Source organism: Vulpes vulpes, chromosome 3 (assembly GCF_048418805.1).
Source record: "Vulpes vulpes isolate BD-2025 chromosome 3, VulVul3, whole genome shotgun sequence".
Classification (NCBI taxonomy): Eukaryota; Metazoa; Chordata; class Mammalia; order Carnivora; family Canidae; genus Vulpes; species Vulpes vulpes.
In genome coordinates, this window is record NC_132782.1 from 138,421,146 (window position 1) to 138,440,132 (window position 18,987).

General features: G+C 39.2%; 1 protein-coding gene across 5 annotated transcripts in view; it reads right to left on the bottom strand.

Moving 5' to 3' along the window:
* Positions 1–7,698, bottom strand: part of SAMD13 (sterile alpha motif domain containing 13) — a 40,264-nt gene extending 32,566 nt beyond the window's left edge. Inside the window, exons 1-2 of one of the 5 annotated variants that reach the window (XM_072754728.1) lie at positions 7,631–7,698; positions 2,711–2,795 (exon numbers count right to left, since the gene is read on the bottom strand). In XM_072754728.1, the coding sequence (XP_072610829.1) occupies positions 2,711–2,795; positions 7,631–7,640 (95 nt within the window). In that variant the 5' untranslated portion in view covers positions 7,641–7,698. Of the gene's footprint in view, positions 1–2,710; positions 2,796–3,323; positions 3,403–4,025; positions 4,377–7,630 lie in introns of those variants that run through there. The other 4 variants (XM_026004716.2, XM_072754730.1, XM_072754731.1 and 1 more) reach the window with 4 other exon arrangements.
* Between the last annotated feature and the right edge of the window lie 11,289 nt (positions 7,699–18,987).

Sequence of the window (18,987 nt, forward strand, 5' to 3'; positions counted from 1 at the left end):
CACCACCATCATCAACGGAAATGAATTTAATCCTTATCTCACAACATATACAAAAATTTACTCAAGAATCACTGTCCCAAGTCAAGAAAATATAAAAACATCTTTGTGACCTTAGGTCAAGCAAATATTTCTTAGACATGACATTAAAAGCACTATTCATAGAGTGCCTGGGTGGCTCAGTTGGTTAAGCATCTGACTCCTGATTTTGGCTCAGGTCATAATATCGAGCCCCATGTCAGGCTATCCTGGGCATGGAGCCTGCTTAAGATTTTCTCTCCCTCTCCTTCTGCCCCTCCCCCCTCGAGGTTCTCATGCACATGTGCAGACTCTCAGATAAATAAATAAATCTTTAAGGAAATAAAAAAGATAAACACTATTTATAAAAGAAAAAACTGATAAATTGGAGTTCATTGAAATTAAAAACCCCCACATTTCAAAAAAACACCGTAGTAAGAATGAAAAGACAAGTCATGTACTACTAGAAAATATTTTCAAATCATGTATATAAGGGACTTGTATCCAGAACATATAAAAATTCTCTACAAAATAACACATAAGTAATTAGCCAACAAAAAGATGGGCAAAAGATTTAGATATTTTACTTAAGAAAGATGTATGGATGGCAAATAAGCACATGAAGAGATGCTCAACATCTTTAGTCATTAAGGAAATGAGAATGAAAATTACACCTAATAGACTATCAAATATGAAAAAGACTGATCATACTGAGTTCATGAGAATATAGAACAACTGGAACACTTACACACTGCTAGGGGGAATGTAAAAAGACACTCAGTTTAGAAGAGAGCTTGGAGATTTCTTAAAAAGAATAATATACCCCTAATAATATAACCGTGCCAGATAGCCCAGCAATTCCATTCCTATATACCCAAGAGAAATGAAAGTATATGTCCACACATAATTCTGTATGCAAATGGACAAAGTATCTTTATTTGTAATACCTGAAATATAGAAACAATCCAAATGTTAATCAGCAAATAGATGAATAAACAGTGAATACACTGTTGTATATCCATACAATGAAATATTACTCAGGAATAAAAAGTAATGAACTATTGATAGACACTATAACATGGGTAAATCCCAAATTAATTATCTTGGGTAAAAGAAACCATACCCCAACAATCCTCTCAAAAAAGTACATTCTGAATAATTCCATTTATATAAAAGTCTAAAACAAGTCTAAACTAATCTAATAATAGTAAGTCTAAACTAAAAAAGTCTAAACTAATCTATAGTGACAGTGTATCAGTGGTTGCCTGGGTATATGGTGACAAGGACAGGAGAGAAATTATAAAGGGTTATGAGAAAATTTGGGGAGCTATCTTAATTGTGGTGATGGTTCCATGGGATGTATACAAATATCAAAACTTACAAATTTTATACTTTAAACACATGCAGTTTGTTATATGTCGGTTATATTTCAGGAAAGCTGTTAACTTTTAAAATTTCTTAAAATTAATAGTTCAGTTAATCAGTTACACTAGTCACATTTCAAATTTTAAAACAGCCACATGTAGCCAGTGGCTACCATTTTGGAAAGTGCAAGTGTAGAACATCTCCATCACTGTTCACAGGACTACTTCCTGGGCAGCACTGATCTAACTCATACTGAAAGAAAAAGAAAGCACATCTGTTTCTTTTATTTCTCCTACATTTACCTACACTAAATAAACTCCAAGAATGGGATGAGCATGCCAGCATGGCATTGAGATATACATTACCCGAGAATCTTTAAAAGCAGATTTTATTAAGTTTATTTTAATGTAACTTTGCTGTGAAGCAAAATATACCCTCTACTCACAAACATGTAGCAGCACACTGTTCCCTCATATCCTAACTTCTACAGATTATATTTAATTAGTTTTCTCCAAAGCTCAAGTTGGGGGCAATTTTAAAATAAATGACACGGGAAAATGGAACAGACAACACTCTCTTGGAACTTACTTTCCTCCTTGTAGTCAAAGTGGTTATAGCTTCAGAATAACAACTAAATAGGGATATACATATTTTTCATATATTCACAGATAACTTATGAGTTACCTTGAAATATGCAGCATGTTTCAGAATATGCTATATAACACAACTGAATTTTCCTTTTTAAAAGAATCAAGCATATAACAACAAAGTTTCAAATGTGAGAAGAGACATGAAAACAGAACACTGTTATGTACTGAAATGTTTCACATTCAAGAATCAGTTCATAAAATTAGTAGGACAGAGTTGTTCAACTTCACATTCTAACCAAAGCTTTTTTCTTTCCTTTAGTATAGGTCTCGATTTTGATAGAGGTGATTTTATTTAAAAAGACTCGAATCCTCTGTTCTGCCCCCACCCTTGTAGTCTATGGACTTGGAAGGCAGAGCCTGTTTGCTCAGTGTTTTGTTTCAATATACAGAATGCGGGGCTGAGATCCTCCACCGTCCCTGTTCCAAAGCCTGATACGCTAACCCTTTATGCACAGTTGGATGCCTGAGTCATCTCTGTCATCGAAATGGAATAAAGAATACGGCAAGTGGGGTTGGAACGGGGTGGGGGGTGGGGGGAGAAGGGAGTCTGATGGCCAGTGTAGACCCAGCAAAATAACCCCCAAACAGTGTATCGTAGTAGATAAGCAAGAAGTATAAAAATAGAAACCAAGTCCCTCTGTTGTTTGCAGAAGCAGAACTCACAAGCCAGTTTCACTTACTTTTTTACACCGACAGAGCCATTTTCCTTGTTTTCCATGTCAACAGAGAGCATGGGAAGGCTGCAGGGTTCCTTTACTTCAGCAACTAATCAATAAGGGAGAAAAGCTCGTGTTTAATTCTTAGAAAGTGAGAGAAGAATATATATTCTGAATCGGAAACATAATGGTCCCTTTTACAGCTTCACACCAGTTCACGTATGTTTGTTTAAACCTCCAGTTCCCTCAGCGGTTGGAGAGATGTGATTAAACCTAAAGAACTGGAGGAGACGGAGTGGGGTGCTTTCATCTGTACTGGCACTCCCTGCCTTGACAATAAGCATTTGCAAATGAAATTGAATCCTCCTTCAAAACAAGTGCTGTGTGAACTGGCACAGCTTCCCCTGGGTGCCAAGCTCTCACTTAAGACATTGCAACTCACAAATGAGTCAAAGTCGAGAAAAACAATCCCCCCTTTTCCTGCCCCTTCAGACCGCGGGCTATGATTTCTTTCTTTTTTCTTTTTTTTTTAATTGCTTTTTTTTTTTTTTTTTTTGGTCCACTCACAAACCTTCTATTTTTTCCATTGCAATGCAAAAGAACACTTAAAGCTTTTGTCAGTTAAGTATTCCCCTACCTCACAAATTCTCAAAGAAAGCCTCAAAAACCTGTGAGATGGCCATGCTGTGGTAAAGCTGGAAGCTCACAAAAATGTCAGATAGCCCTGAGCACAGAAAGGTGGTGCTGATGTGCGTGCGTGTGTGTGTGTGTGTGTGTGTGTGTGTGCAAGAGAGGGGAAGCAGCTCATTAGATTCATGTAAAAAAAAAAAACAAAAACAAAACAAAAAAAAACACCAAAACATCCAACCAAGGAGATATATAGTAGCATCCATCACTTTGTCTTTTTGTTCAGTAGGATGAGGACTGTGGAAAAATAAATAAATAAATGAAGACCCTCCACAATTAATATGCAATCAGCAAGATGAAAAAGCTACGAACAAAACTGCTTTAAAAAGAACTAGTTCTGAAACGTGCTTGTTCTACAGCTGAAGCCATAAATTAAATACATTCCCCCTCAAATTACTTTCTACTTCGGCGCTCCTTTCCCCAGGGATTACTCTGACATGACAAGTGCATCATTTAGTAATATTCACGAGATTTTTTTTTTTTAATCACTGTTAGAGAAGTAGATGATTAACAAATAATACTGTTAAGTGTGGGATAATCTTCACTCCTGAGACACAGACACACACACACACACAAAACTTCCAGCTGCTAAGCCACTTCGATCATTCATAGAGAAATCCCACATTCAATATACATAGAGATATTAACATACATTCACACACCGTCACAGTGTAGACAGGAGATAGTGCTGCTGCTCCAAAGCCAAAAGAATGATTTCACTTCAGTTGGAAACTGTGACACATCTCACCATTTTCCTAAGCATCTCAGATAAAAACAAAACAAAACAAAACACAATGATACTCTGCAGCACCAGACTACATTGTCTTAGTAGTATTATTATTATTATTATTCTTTTTTTTTTTTTTTTTTTTGGTGCAAGAGTAAAAAGAAAACCTACCTAGAAGCAACTAACACATGTCATTTTTTTTAATAGGCTTATCAAGAACAGCCAAAGAAACCCCAATGTTTTCTTTCACAAAGTAGGCTGGCAAAGGAATTCAATAAGGAGGTACAATTTGACACAGTGAAATAAAACCAGGCTGGCTCTCAGCCAACATGACGTGAGGAATCACACACAAGCTGCACCAACTGCCTTCTGGTTCATGGCTGACTTTTTAAAGCTACAGTGTTCCCCGTTCACTTTTGCTAACTACCTTCAGCACAATTAGTGCAAGGCAATCATCAATCAGGAGTCCAAGCACTGCAGAAGGCTCCCCTGCACCTGGCTCGTAAGGAAAAGCAAGTGGCATCAACAGCCTCTTACTTTCTCCCTCCCCTTCATTGTTGCTGCAGGACAGGTTCTGGCTGTGGTTCTGAGCCACGAATGTCGGGTTTCAAAAACTATTTTCTCCCCCCACACACACCACCCCCCATGGGAGGGAAACAAAAAAAACAAAAACAAAAAACCACAAGAGAAAATAAGAGAAAGAACCTAGTGCTATTACTGGCTCTAACCAGTGAATATTCAGGAGCTGCAGTCCTGTGTTACTCTTTCTTCCTGAGACACACTCATGGGACAAAGTTTCCAGGGCTGGCTTTTAAAATAATCTCTGTAAGAATAAGGAAAGCACCGCCCCGCAGAAAATTCTTTTCTTCTTTCTACGGGAAGTCACATATTTCAGAGGATGCAAAGTGGATGACCAGATCTTTGGAAAACACCTACGTTCTTTTATTTTGGCATTCAACCTAGCAGATGAAGTCGGCCAAAACTCAGAATGAAGCAAACCTCCTTCTACAAAACAATTAGTTCTGGGGCGGGTTTGATCTTAAAAGTTCATCCCGGTCACCCAGGAAGCATAATTCAACAAATTTAACTAATGTTTACTATCTATGAGCGCTGGGTACTATATTTGCTACGTATGAAAAAGAAGATGCTATGCCAACCCCCATATACATAGTTGTCTCCTACCATCCAGGAAATGGGAAGGTGGTGTTGAGAGACTTAGGCATGATCTTTTAAATTACCCTGGTCAATCTCATAGATCCTTTGCTTGGCTGGGACCACTGCTGAAGAGAAAACATCCCCATTCCACAAATATGCCACAGATGAATAGGAAGTATGCATAGCTGTCATCGAAATAAACACCAATCGATATCTGGACACTTTTAGCTCATGATGTCAACTAAACCACTCAAGATAAAGGCAGACAATACAGGTTCCCAAGAAGGATCCTAGAGAAAGTCATTTGTGCTACATGACTGTGTAGAATTCAGAAGAACTGAGGAGAAAGTGGCAGGTCTCCCTTTTCTTTAGTAAATTTTGAGGGCCCTTGAAGAAGATTAATCTGAATGTGCAACCTGAATTTCAAAGTCCAGAATTTTCCCCCTTACTTATTCCAAGAGTGGTATTAGAAATGCTCAACTTCTTGAAAGATCATCACTGAGAACTATTTCAAGTGCTCTCTGCCCATCTTTACCATTGCTCCCTTGAAAAGGCCAACAATAATTTAGGGACACATTCTAAAAATAACAATAATTATTAGCAGTAATAATTGAAGGGCACATTCTAAGTGTTCATTTGTTTTGGAGGACCATTTTTTGAGTCGGGTCAAACAGTTGAGTCTTATCACCACTGATTAAGATGATGGAACTCTCCTGGAGATAGAGAACCCTTTCACTCTGGATGAAAACTGATGGGACTGGATCTGAAAATTCCTGAAATGTGCTCCAACTAAATTCAAATGGACTGGGCTGTGAGTCCTGGGGGCAAAGCAGGGGGAGGAAGGTGTTTCAACGGCACCCTCACGCCATGGCTCAGAACAATATTTGTCCAGCTCTCCAACTCTTGAAAGGAGGCAAAGAAGATGTCATTACACCTATCTTTTCCTTAGACACACCGCATGGGAGGAAGGTTTCTGTGAAGTTTCCCCATGATTTTCTTCCTACACCTACAGGACACCTGCTTCTCTCTCCTGTGCTGTGATCAAGTTTGCCTATTAGAGAGGGTTAAGGCTTTCAGAAGGTGATGTAGGAAATCAATCCCATTTTATTTTTTTTAAAAAAAGGGGAGGGGGGGGAGGTGGGAGCCAAGAAAGCATCCTAAATTCTAACCACAGCAGGTTTCATTTTATGTGCTATTTTTAAGAAATATTTATTTATTTATTTATTATCAGCTAGTTTCCAACTTTGGAATAAATTGGCATTTGTGGGTATGAGCATCTCTACTAGTACTCACCCACTTCCTCCTCACTCTCTCCAACAAACGGACTTAATTAACCCTCTTTCCTGCTAATAAAAACGATGTGTACGTTGTGTGTATGGCATGTGTACGGAGCCTGCGGAATGGATGGAGCGCGTATCCAATGCATGGGCTGTGATGAGCGTAACGTGTCATGTGTCGGGTGTGTAGCGTGCACGGTGGGTGTGGTGTAGTGTGCAAGCGTGGGAGGCGGGGTGGGGGGAGATGCAAACACGATCTTCTGATCCAGGACATGGTGGGCCCTGCTGGGTAACTGGGGCGGGAGATGCTCATGTTGGGATTGAGGCAGAACTTTCGGGCACACTCGGGAACGGGCTCAGGACGGGAGCTGGGTCTGCAAAGGCGGGAAACTGGTGCCTCCGAGGGGGTTTCCTTTATTGCTCAGCACCCATCCCCCCGCCCCCCGGGCCCCACCCCGGGGACCAGCGCCGTGTCCCAAAGCAAGCGCTCGCCCGCTCGCCCTGCCTGCCGCCACCGGGTCGGCCCTCCGCGGTGTCCAGCCCACATCGCGGGCGCAGACCTGGCTCCACGTGGCCGCAGATTCGGACGGAATCTCGAGAAGTCTCCGGAGGGCAGGGCGTCCCGGGGCAGCGGGAGGAGCGGGGCGGAGGGCGGGCGGCGGGGCCGCGCGGAGGGCCGGAGGGGGCGCCGTCCGACAGGCAGACGACTCGCGGCGGCACCGGCGACACGAGGGGAAAGTTTCTAGGACTTTCAAGGAGCAGCCGTTCGTCCTCGAGTCGGGGCGGGGCGCTGCCCGGGGAGCCGGGAGTGCCCGCGGCGAGGGGGCGTGCCGCCCGCCGGGCCCGGCTCCCGTGCTGCGAGCCCCGCCCCGCGGCCCCGGCGGCCGCAGCTCTCTCGGCGGAGCCCCCGGGTCCGCTCCGGGGGGACAGGCTCCACGCTCGTGGGCGCGACACGCTGCAGGAGCGCCGGACGCACAGCAGAGACGAGGGCGGGCAGGGCGGGCTCTACGGCGGCTTTCTTCGGGGCCTTTCGCTCCTGCAGGGGGAGAGGGTGGCCGCGCTGCCGGTGCCCGGGCTGCACGGGCGTGCAACACTTACCTCCCCGCATGGCCGGCGCCGGGAGCTTGCCCCGCGCAGAGCTCGGCGGCCGCCACGCGCCCAGCGCCGGTGCGGCCCGCGGGGCGGGCGCGGGGCACGCCGGGACTTGTAGTCCTCCGCCGGCGCGCGGGCGGGGGGCGGGGCGGGGGTCCGAGGGCGGCGGCCGCGGGGAAGCCGAGAGGTCACGCGGGGCGGGGGGGGAGGGGGAGAAGGGGCGCGCCCAGTGCAAGTCGGCGAGGGCTTGTGCAAGAACTTGAAACCTCCAGGGAGCCGGGGAGGGTGCAGGGGAGCGCTCCTGGAGAGAGTTGTAAATTGGGGGTTTTCAGGCTGATGCCACCCTCGCCCGGTCTTACTCGCCCCTGTGAACTTTTAAGCTGGGTTTGGGCAGCAGTGGCAGGTGGACCTTTCCCCGAGCCAAACTCCTCTGTTATTTGGGCCTCCCTCTTCCTTCCCTCCGAACGCAGACGTGGCGTTCTCTACGTGGAGCACCTCTGCGGTGGTTCGCAGAGTAGCTCAGTTGAAGCCCCGGGCATGCCAAGGTAGAGGGAATAAATTGCGCCTTACGTTTGCAGAGCGCTCTACAGTTTACAGAGCTCCTTTTATTTGGCTTATTATGTGGGAACCATAAGCCAACACTGAGTTAGAGAAAAAGAAAAACTTAAGATGCCTGCAGGGGGTGTTTTTTTTTTTTTTTTTTTTTTTTTTTTTTGCATCCGCTCTATTCATTTCCTTTTCTAACCCTGCTCTTAGCAGCTGGGAGGAGAGTGGGGAGAAGGAGAGAGCAGGGTGAAAGGGGAGGAGCCTGCTGTGAAGGACTCTCTTCCCAGTAGCTGATGAATAAATCCGAGCTAAATAAGGAGATAAAGTAAAACCACAGAACCTCTGGATTTGGAAGAATGGCCTGGGAAGGACAGAGACAGAATGGAAGCTTGTGGTCAGGCTAGGGGCACTATGGAAAAATGGTAGATGGATAATGGATGGAGGAGGAAGAAAATGGCAGATGCAGTAAATGTGGAGACTAAATAGAAGGTTGTGATTAGATAGAGGCAATATCTCCAATTAAAAAAAAGAAAAAAGAAAGGTTGAGGCAATATGAAAAAGTTGTGTCAATAAATAAATAAATTAATAAATGGCAAAACCAACAGGGATTTTAGAAGCCAGACAAAGCTGGGATCGTGGTGTCACTTTGGAGCTAGCTCTATGATCTTAGGTGTTACTTAACTTCCCCAAACCTCTTTTTCCTCATCTTTAAAATTTCGATAATAACAACTCCTACATTATGATGTGGTTGTGCAGATTGAAAGAGATGGGAAGCATTTATGTATAGTGGCTGGAATATAATGAGCACTAGATCACTACTATACTAAATATTATTATTTTTTTAAATATTATTTATAAATACAAGTGAATACTATTATTATCTCCTTTTATAGAAATATCAAAAGATAAATTAGAGTAGAAATACCAGTTAGGAGGCTCTGACAGTATTCTCAGTCACAGGTAATGATAACTTGAACTACAGTAACAGAAAGGAAGCAGATAAGAAACACTTCCAAGGCAAAATGGACAGAACAGTGCAATCAACTGGATGTGGGAGTGAGGACTAGTGAACAAAGATGACTGTCACTTCTAGATGGACTAAGTGGATGATGTTGTCATTCACATAAATAAGTACAACTGGTGGAATAATAGGTTTTAGCAGATGATGACTAGTTTGATTTTGGACATGTATAACTTGAGGCTTTCTGTGTATGAATGGCAGAATGTCAGTTGGAAGTGTGGATTTGAATATCCTGTGTAGAAACAGAACTTTGAGAGTCAATTACTTAGGAGAGGGAGTTGAAGTGGAGTGGAAAAAGGAAGGGCAGGAGCACCTGGTTGGCTCAGTCCGTGAGGCATCAGACTCTTGATTTCAGCTCAGGTCATGATCTCAGAGTTCTGAGATCCACCCCTACATGGGGCTGTGTACTCAGTGAGGAGTCTGCTGGAGATTCTCTATCTTCCTCTGCCTCTCCTCCTGCTCTCTCTCTCTCAAATAAACAAGTCTTAAAAAAAAAAAAAAAAAAAAAAGGAAGGACAGCGGAGGTGAGCAAGGGGAGATGAGGAGTCAGGCAATGATACCTGGCAGGAACTGTGAAAGTAAAATTGGGAAAGCTCCAGGAACGCAGTGACACAGAAGCCCAAGGAAGGAGAGAAGTGAAGAAGGGCTCATTGACAAGTCAAACGGTATAGAGAGGTAGCCAATGATAACAGAAAAGCAGGCCACTGGGTTCACAAATCCAGTCTGTTAGGTAGATCCACTTCTGGGAGTTATTTTGGAAATTTTTACCAGACTGATACTGCTTGTCCCAGAGACTGGAGAGGGAGAACTACTAGAATGTAGTTGGCGGAGCCAAACATACTAGATATCTTGCAGTGCCCAGACTAGTACTGCACAGCAAAAAATTTCCTGCATTGTGTGTGACTTGACTGTTCTGCTGTCCATTTGTGTAAATGAAAAACCTGTTTATGTTTACCTGAGCCTAGAATCTATTTTCTATATAAACAGAAAGTATTTTTCACACAGTTTTAAGATGTATTGAGTTTTCCTGCAGTGTAGTGTATTGAATGGGAATACAGTGTCTGGAATTTGAATCAGCAATAGAGTTCATTTTATGGCTGTCCGTTTGATGGTGATTCTACAGATGAATGCAAGCATCATTACTTCATTGTATCTTTTAGCTTAGGGATGCCTGAACAGTTCCATAATGAATCACACATTTACTTTTTTCTTTATATTACAGTTAAGGCATCTCTTTGAATTTTTTTTTAAAAAAATTATATGTGTAGGTAGCCTATGACTTTCACAATGTTGAAGAGCTGATTGCCTCATATTTGTTATGAGAAGGGTCAACAGATATCTTTTGAGTGCCCATTATGTACTAATCACCTTTCTAGATACTTGAACTGCATAAATGAATGAAACAGAAAAAATTGACTGCCCCTATGCAGCTTCTACTCTAATGTGAGTGTGGAAGAGGCAGACAATAACTAATAAGCATAAAGTAAATAAGTAGGTTACGTGGTATATTAGCAAATGTTTTGAATAAAGCAGGATAAAGGAGCTTGGGAAGACAGGAGAATATGGGTTGAAATGTTAAATATAGTGATCAAGATAAATTTTATTGAGAAGGTAACATTCCAGATTTGGATTTGGTAAGGGCATGATCTTGTGGGTTTCTGAGAAAAGGACACTCCAGGGAGAGAACAGTTAGGCATAGGCCACAAGGCAAATGTGTGGCTGGAGCTTTCAAGAAACAGCAGGCATGCCAGTGTGGCTGGATTGGAGAGAGCCAGGAGGAGAAGTGGGAGGACTGAGGGTAACCACTGCGTTGGAACAGGTGTAGGGCTTGTAGTGTGTTGTAGGACCTTTGGTTTATATGCTGAATGAAATGGGCGACTGCCAGAGAGTTTCATATGGAAATGAAGAGTGATGTGGTCAGGCATATTTTTGAAGGATTATTCTGGCTGCTTTATCTAGAAGAGATCATCGAGAGCAATGGTGGTATCTGAATAGGTGAGGAGCTCTTGCAGTAACCAAGGTAAGAAATAATAGTGGCTTGAATCAGTGTAGTAGCAACAAAAACTGATGTGGGAGAGGAAATCACAAATTCCAGAGGGCTCAGTGAAAGAGTTTCAGGGGTTGGGGTGGGCTGGAAGATAGAAACAGATTAGGGGATGTTTGGAGCTTTATGGGAAGGAGACTGGGAGAAGTCTCCTAACATTTATTTATTTTTTTATTTCTTGAAGTTTTCCTTTACATGTTTTAATGCTGCATTATTTGATATATGAAGATTCATACTAGCAATAATAACTTCATTGTGAGTTGTGTATCTTTTGCCATTATAAAGTGTCTCTCTTTGTTTCATTTAATAATTTTTTAAAAATAGTTTATTCTATCTTACTTGAAATTATTTTATTTTATTTTTTTTTTTTTTGAAATTATTTTAGATATATTTAACCTTACCTGTTTTATTTGTTCACATTTTGAATGCTTATTGTTTGTTTTCTCTTTTTGCTTTATGATCCGTTTTCTTTGTTTTGTTCTGTTGTGTTTGTATTTTTATTTTCCTCTATGTATGAGTTATCTTTTGCTGTGTAACAAACTACCACCAACCCTAGCAGCTTAAAACAGCAGACACATGTACTTTGTACTTTCTGTGGGCCAGGAATCCTGGCATGCCTCAGCTGAGTCCTCTGCTTCGGGGTTTTCATTGTTCAGTTTTCACAGGGCACCATTCTCAGCTGAAGGTTCTAGTTGTTGACAGAGTTTCTCAGGGGCCCTAGAGAGCCTCAGTTTCCTGTCACATGTGCCTCTCCATAGGGTAGCTCACAACATGGCACCTGGCTTAATCAAAGCAAGCATGGGAGAAGAGGCAGAGAAAGAGTGTAAGCAAGACAGAAATCATAGTCAACTTCAGAAGTGAAATCCCATCACTTTGCCACATTCTCTTTGTTAGAGACAAGTCATTATGTGTAGCCTACTCATAATGGCATGATACCAGGAGTTGGGGCTCATCAGGAGCCACTTTACAAGGCCACCTCGCACACGCAAGCAATTTGGAAGTTGTAAAGTGTATTAAGTAATATGTTTACATTTGTATTTTTCAATTTACCTAAGAAATGAAATGATGATGAAAGATGATGAAATTAATCTACTTAGAATATTTTCTTCTCCTCTCCCCTCTTTTCTGTTAGTTTAGAGAGCAAATATGATTCTTGTTCCTATTATCATCAAAATACTGTTCCTTATATTGTATAATTTTCTTTTAAGCATTATAACAATTATATTTTACTTTATGACTTAGAATCCTAGTTACTTAAAGATAACTTTGTGTACAAAGAGAGTTAAAGCTCATCACCAAACCTTTCCTACCTCATGACTTTCTCATTCGTGAATTCATTATTGTTACTCATCTCTTCATTGTCTTGATTTTTTTTTCTGACAGATTTTTCAGAAGTTGATAAATGTTGTGTTTCTTGAGTTCTAATGTATTTGAGAATTTCTTTTTCTGATCATTACCTATTAAAGATTAGACCAGGCATAGAAAATGTTTTCTCCTTTATTATTCATTAACCACTGTTCCGTTTTCTTGTAGGATCTAATTTTGTCTGATTTCTTCATTTTTGAGGATGACATTTTTCCTTGTGCCTAGGTGACCATAGTTTTTTTTTAAGTCCTTTAAGTTCTAGAAAAAAAGCTTTTATTAAATTTTCTTGGAATGTGGTGAGCCCTTTCAAAATGTAATTTTAAGATCTGCTTTATTTCAAAAATTCTTCTATTATGTAAATTTTTTCGTTCCATTTATTCATTCACATCTTCAAAGATAGCAGTCATTCATGTCACTTCTCTATTGTTGTTTTCTACTTCATTCATCTTCCCCCTCGTCACTTTCATTTTGTGTCATTTTCCACTAAATTCTATGTGATTTTTTTTTCAATAGCTTGCCCTCTATGTCCAGTTTTCTTCAGTTTAAATTCTACTCCTTGATGCTCTTAGTGTGATTTTCAGGGATTTAATTTTTTTCTGCTTATTTCCTCTGCTTTTCCAGATTTCTTTTATTTTTACTGTTGTTTGGGTCCCATGCTATTTTTTTCTAACTATTTTTTTTTTTTTAATTTCTGAAGGAAGTCAGTGATATCCATTGATTTGTTCAAGAATAAAGTTAGTATCTTGCCTCCTGTCCGTTTTTACCTGCCTACTGTTTGAATCATCCATCTAAAATGTAAACCAGAGTACTGAGTGTTGATAGCTCATAGTCTTTGGTCAGTCATTCAGTGATGGATGAGCTGGGACAGGAGGAAAATCTGCTGTGAATGAAGAGAGACAGGGAGAAAGAAAGTGGGGGAGGGGTGATGGAGGGAAAGAGAGAGATTTTGTTATTTCTTTGGGTTCCCCCCCCCCCCCCGTTTATTTTTAAACAAAGTATTCAATTGACTCATAATAATATAAGAAGCAATTTTAAAAAATTACTCAACATCCAAATGAAAATAAAATCATACCAGAGGAGAAAAAAAATGAAGATACGTAGCTGCAGCATCCTACAAAGTTGTTAAAATTAACTTATGGCTGAATTTTTAAGCGTCCTGGCAACCAAAGCAAGAAAAAACACATAATTAAAAAAAAAAAAAAAAGAAAAACACATAATTAGATATATGGTTTTCATTGATTCTAAATGAAAACCTATGGGTTATTCAGGGGGAAAATTTTTGTAATGTTTGGTTCTGGGAAAAAATCAAAGGGGGCAGGGATCTTAATAAATTTGAGTAGTAAATACAATAGTGTCATTCATTAAGCTATTTCTTATATCATTGTTTAATGAAAGGTGGAAACCTGGCGTCTAAACATAGTCCAGAGAAGGCAAATTCCTGTGGTTCAAAGATAGTGGGATCCAAGCCCATTTGGAGGATAATATCTTCTCTTTGGAGGAATAGTGTTACTGGGTTGAAATGTGTCCTCCAAAAAGGTATGTCGAAGTCCTAATCCCCAGTACCTTAGAATGTAACCTTATTTGGAAATAGAGTCAACGCAGATGTAATTAGTTGGGTCCTAGTAGAGTAGGAGGTATTCTTGTAAGAAGTGAGAAACAGAGGAAGGTGCTACATGAAGATAGAGTCACAGAGGGAAGATGAAGGGAAAGATTGGAGTTATGCTGCCTCAAGATGAGGAACACCTGGGGCTGCAAGAAGCTAGAGGAGGCAAGGAAGGACCCCTCTCTAGATGTGTCAGAGGAAGGTTGGTTCTACCAAAACCTTAATTCAGACTCTGGCTTCCAGACTATAAGAGCATACATTTCTGTTGTTTTAAGGCATCCAATTTGTGGTACTTCATTATAGCAGTCTTAGGACATTAATACAGATAGGCAGCATTTCATTCAACAGTGTTTTATAAACATTAATTCTCCCAACCAACATTCAGTATTGGTCACTTTGATAATGGATATTGACATTTGGACAGTAGAAAGTTTGTTAACAGACTAAAGGAGGTTTTATGTGCTTATATTGAAGATGGACCCATATGCTTTATTTTATTTTTTTTAATTTTTTTTTATTTATTTATTCATGATAGTCACAGAGAGACAGAGAGAGAGGCAGAGACATAGGCAGAGGGAGAAGCAGGCTCCATGCACCGGGAGCCTGATGTGGGATTCGATCCCGGGTCTCCAGGATCGCGCCCTGGGCCAAAGGCAAGCGCCAAACCACTGCGCCACCCAGGGATCCCGACCCATATGCTTTAAATGAAAAACCTGTGAATACTTGTAAGATAAACATTCCCTGTGAACATTGTTATACTTAAAATTCACACCTGGAATGCTGATAATCATACCTACATGTATATACCTGAAAACAAATACAGGGTTTTTTTTTTTTTTAACAATGTGGGATCTGTTTTATCACATGAAATAAATAAAACATTACTGAGATGATTTAGTTTAGAAAGTTTACAAAATACATAATACCTGTACCTTACTGCAAGAATTGGACCAACACATGATTACAAGCCATAGATCAGTTAGAAAATATAAGGTAATTATAGTATAATTGATAAGCCAGGATTTATAACAATAAATAGATAGTAGACAAATTGTTGTTGAAACTACCCATAATTATTGAAAACTCATCATTGGAATACAGGATACTTGCCCTCACATTCTCCTAAGTGGGAAGGATGTATATATAGACTTCCCAAAAATTGTCTTCCTTCCTTTCTTATTTGTTTCTGCCCAGAGATTTTAATTCCCAGGCAGATGGTACTAAGAAGCAAAAGTTTGTGCAGTCTCATCCCCTTACCAAAGGTCAAACTTTTGGACAGTCTCCAAAACACAGCAGCAGTCTAAAGATATGGAAAGGAAGGGGTAGATCTTGAGAGTTAGAAATAATCATAAACTCCTGAAATAAAATCATGAAGTTTGCAGTAGAGATATGGCCAATTGGAGGCAGACTCCATGACAAGAGAAAGATACACTGAAAAGCAGATGTAGAGTGATTGGTTTACCTACCAGAATGGATGTTATATTGTGAGATTTGTGCTAATAGTGATAGCTGGGCATAGAATTAGATATCTAGGAACAGGAAGGATTGAATATTAAATTTCTTATGTCCTAAGGTATAAGAATTTGAAGTAATAAAAATATTAAGTAAAAATATATGGAGCACTTTTCTTACTCTGAAGCACTTAAGATAAGTGATAAAATACATAAATCATTTGTTAAATGCATGGATAAATTTAAAAGTAAAACGAGTGTTTAATATGGTAAAATAAATTATAAAGGCAATAAAAAGGTGAGGAAGGAGAAAGAGACTATAAGAAGATCCAACATTTGAAAAAGAGCAAAATAGAACTTCTAGAAACAAAAGATGAAAACGTTGAAATTAATAACCCAGTGGAAGAATTAAGAGTCAAGGAAACCATAGCTGACAGAGAATTAGGGAGTGGGAAGCATAAATTGGAAAACCTTACACAGAATGCAGCACAGAGAGACAATCGCTGGAAAATATGACAGAGAGGTTGAATAATGGAGGATAGAATGAGAAGACTCAGTATGCCTCTAATCATCAAGAGGAGATAATATAGGAGAGGACAAAGCAATATTTGAGGACCCAATGAATGAGGCATTTTTAGAACTGATGAAAGATAGTAACCTTAGATTCTAAAACCCAAAATACCCTCAGTGAGATAAATTTAAACAGACACATATACTCACCTAAACACATTGTTGTAAAACTTCAGAAAGCCAAAGACAAAGAGAAGATACTAAAATTATCCGAAAACTGAAAATACAATTTATTGACAAAGTAATGACAATGAGACAAGTGAATTCTGAGCAGCAAAAATGGAAGACAAAAGATTGTGGGAAAATATTTTAAATGTGCTGAGGGATAGTAACTGAAATAATTATTTACCCACTAAAACTGATCATTAGAATAAGTTAGATTCTGCTGTGGTAACAAATTAACTCTGAAACCTCTGTGGCTTAACATAACAAAAGTTTATCTCTTGTGTTATGCCTTAAGGATAGGTTGCAGTGTACCCTGCTCCACATAGTCATGGACCCACTCATGGACCCAGGCTGACGGAAGCTATGCACTTTCTAGCTGCATCACTCAGAGTTACAAGAGTTATGAAGTCATTTCAGAAGGGAAAGAGGGACACAGAGGATCACAGATTCCACAGATCACCTTTTTCTGGAAGAGAAACATGTTACTTCTAGTCACAATCCTTTGACCAGAACAAGTCACAAAGTCCCACACCAATTGCAAGAGAGAATGAGAAATGAAGAGAATCACATGGATAGTTAGTAAATATGAACTTTCTCTACCACAGCTGTTTTTCAAAATGGGGATAAAATAGAGGTGGTTGAGATAAACACAGAAAATTTAACAACAATAAACTCTTAATAAAAGAACTTCTAAGGATATCTTCAAGAAGAAGGAAAATGAGGAGTGGCTGGCTGGCTCAGTCAGTGGAGCATGTGACTCCTGATCTTGGGGTTGTAAGTTTGAGCTCCACATTGGGTGTAGAGATTACTTAAAAAAAAAAAAAATCTTCAAAAAATTTTTTTTAAAAAAGAAGAAGGAAAATTATCTAGAAGGAAAGTTTGAATGACAGATGTTGAGTAATGGAAAAAGCAAATACAAAAATACAAATGATACAAAATACAAAAAATACAAATAATAAATAATAATAAAGTACAACTTGTAGAATTAAAAAATAATAGCTTTTAAGATAGATTGATGATAGGAGTTAAAACATTCTCAGATCCTTACGTATTTGGAAAGGCTATAAGGATAATAAGTACAGACTCTGTTAGGTTAAGTATGCATATTTTGATTTCAAAGGAACCTGTTAACAAATAAAAATAAAACTTAAAATTCCAAAACTAGAGAGGGAAAATTTTGGAATTAAGAAATTGAATCAATTAAAACAAGGCAAGCAGGAAACAAAAACAATAGGAAAGTCAGAACAAATAGTTTAAAAATTGATGGGAGAGATAAAATATATCAATGAAAGTAAGTGGACTAAACTTGCAGCTGAAAGTGGGATTGTGAGATTGGATTAAAAAAATCAAATCTATATATATGCTGGTTATTAGAGACATTCCTAAAATATAAGTAAAGAATAGTTGAAAATAAAAGGATATAAAAAGATATTTTTAGGCAAATATTTTTAAAAAAGAGTTGGAGTATATATATCATATAAAATAGATTTTAGGGCAAAAAATAGACAAAGGAGATCCTTCAGTAATGATAAACTTAATTCACCAGGAGGATAAAATGACTCAATTTTTATGTACCTGATAACATAGCTTCAATGTCATAAAAGAAAATGTGACACAATTACAAAGAGAAATTGTCAAATTCTCCACTATAGGGAGAATTTAAATTCATTTAAATGTATTTCTCTCAGTAATTGATAGATAAAATATTCCAAAAAGTGTTAAAGATATGATTAGACAATACAGAAATTGAGTTTATCCTTAGAACACAGAATAGTTTAACTTCAGAAAATCAATTAATGAAATTCACCAAATTATGGGTTAATAAAGAATAAGCACATGCTCATCTGAATAGTTGCAGGCAAATCATTATATAAAATTCAGTATTTATTCATGTTAAGACAAGCAAATAAACAAAAACTGTTAGCCAACTAAGAACAGTAATTATATTCCTTGAGTTGATAAAAAAATATTTGCCAAAGATTCACAACAATTGTATTCACTGGTGAAAGGTTAGAAGCATTCCCTTAGAAATCAGTAAGAGGGCAAGAATGCCTGCTAATGCATGTCTTGCCAACATATACTGGAAGTCCTAGCCACACAGAAAAGAAAAGGAATAACAAATTTCTTTCTTTAATTGCCATTACTTAATAATAGATGATGTGATTTGCCACATAGAAGAATAAAACACTGGGTTGCCTGGGTGGCTCAGTGGTTTAGCGCCTGCCTTTAGCCCAGAGTGTGATCCTGGAGACCCGGGATCAAGTCCCACATTGGGCTCCCTGCATGGAGCCTGCTTCTCCCTCCGCCTGTGTCTCTGCCTCTTTCTGTGTCTCTCATGAAAAAATAAATAAAATCTTAAAAAAAAGAAACACAACACTTATGGAAAGTTATTAAAATTAGTTATACAATTTGATAGAGATGAGATTTTCAATTACCATCAAAAAGAGTAAGGAAAATGTACTTTGAAGAATATATCATTTACAAGTACAACAAAAATACAGTATACCTGGGAATAATCAAATGTTTAAATAAAGATATATCATGTTCATGAATGGGGATATTCATTATTTTAAAGATTTCAACTCTACCACAAATAAT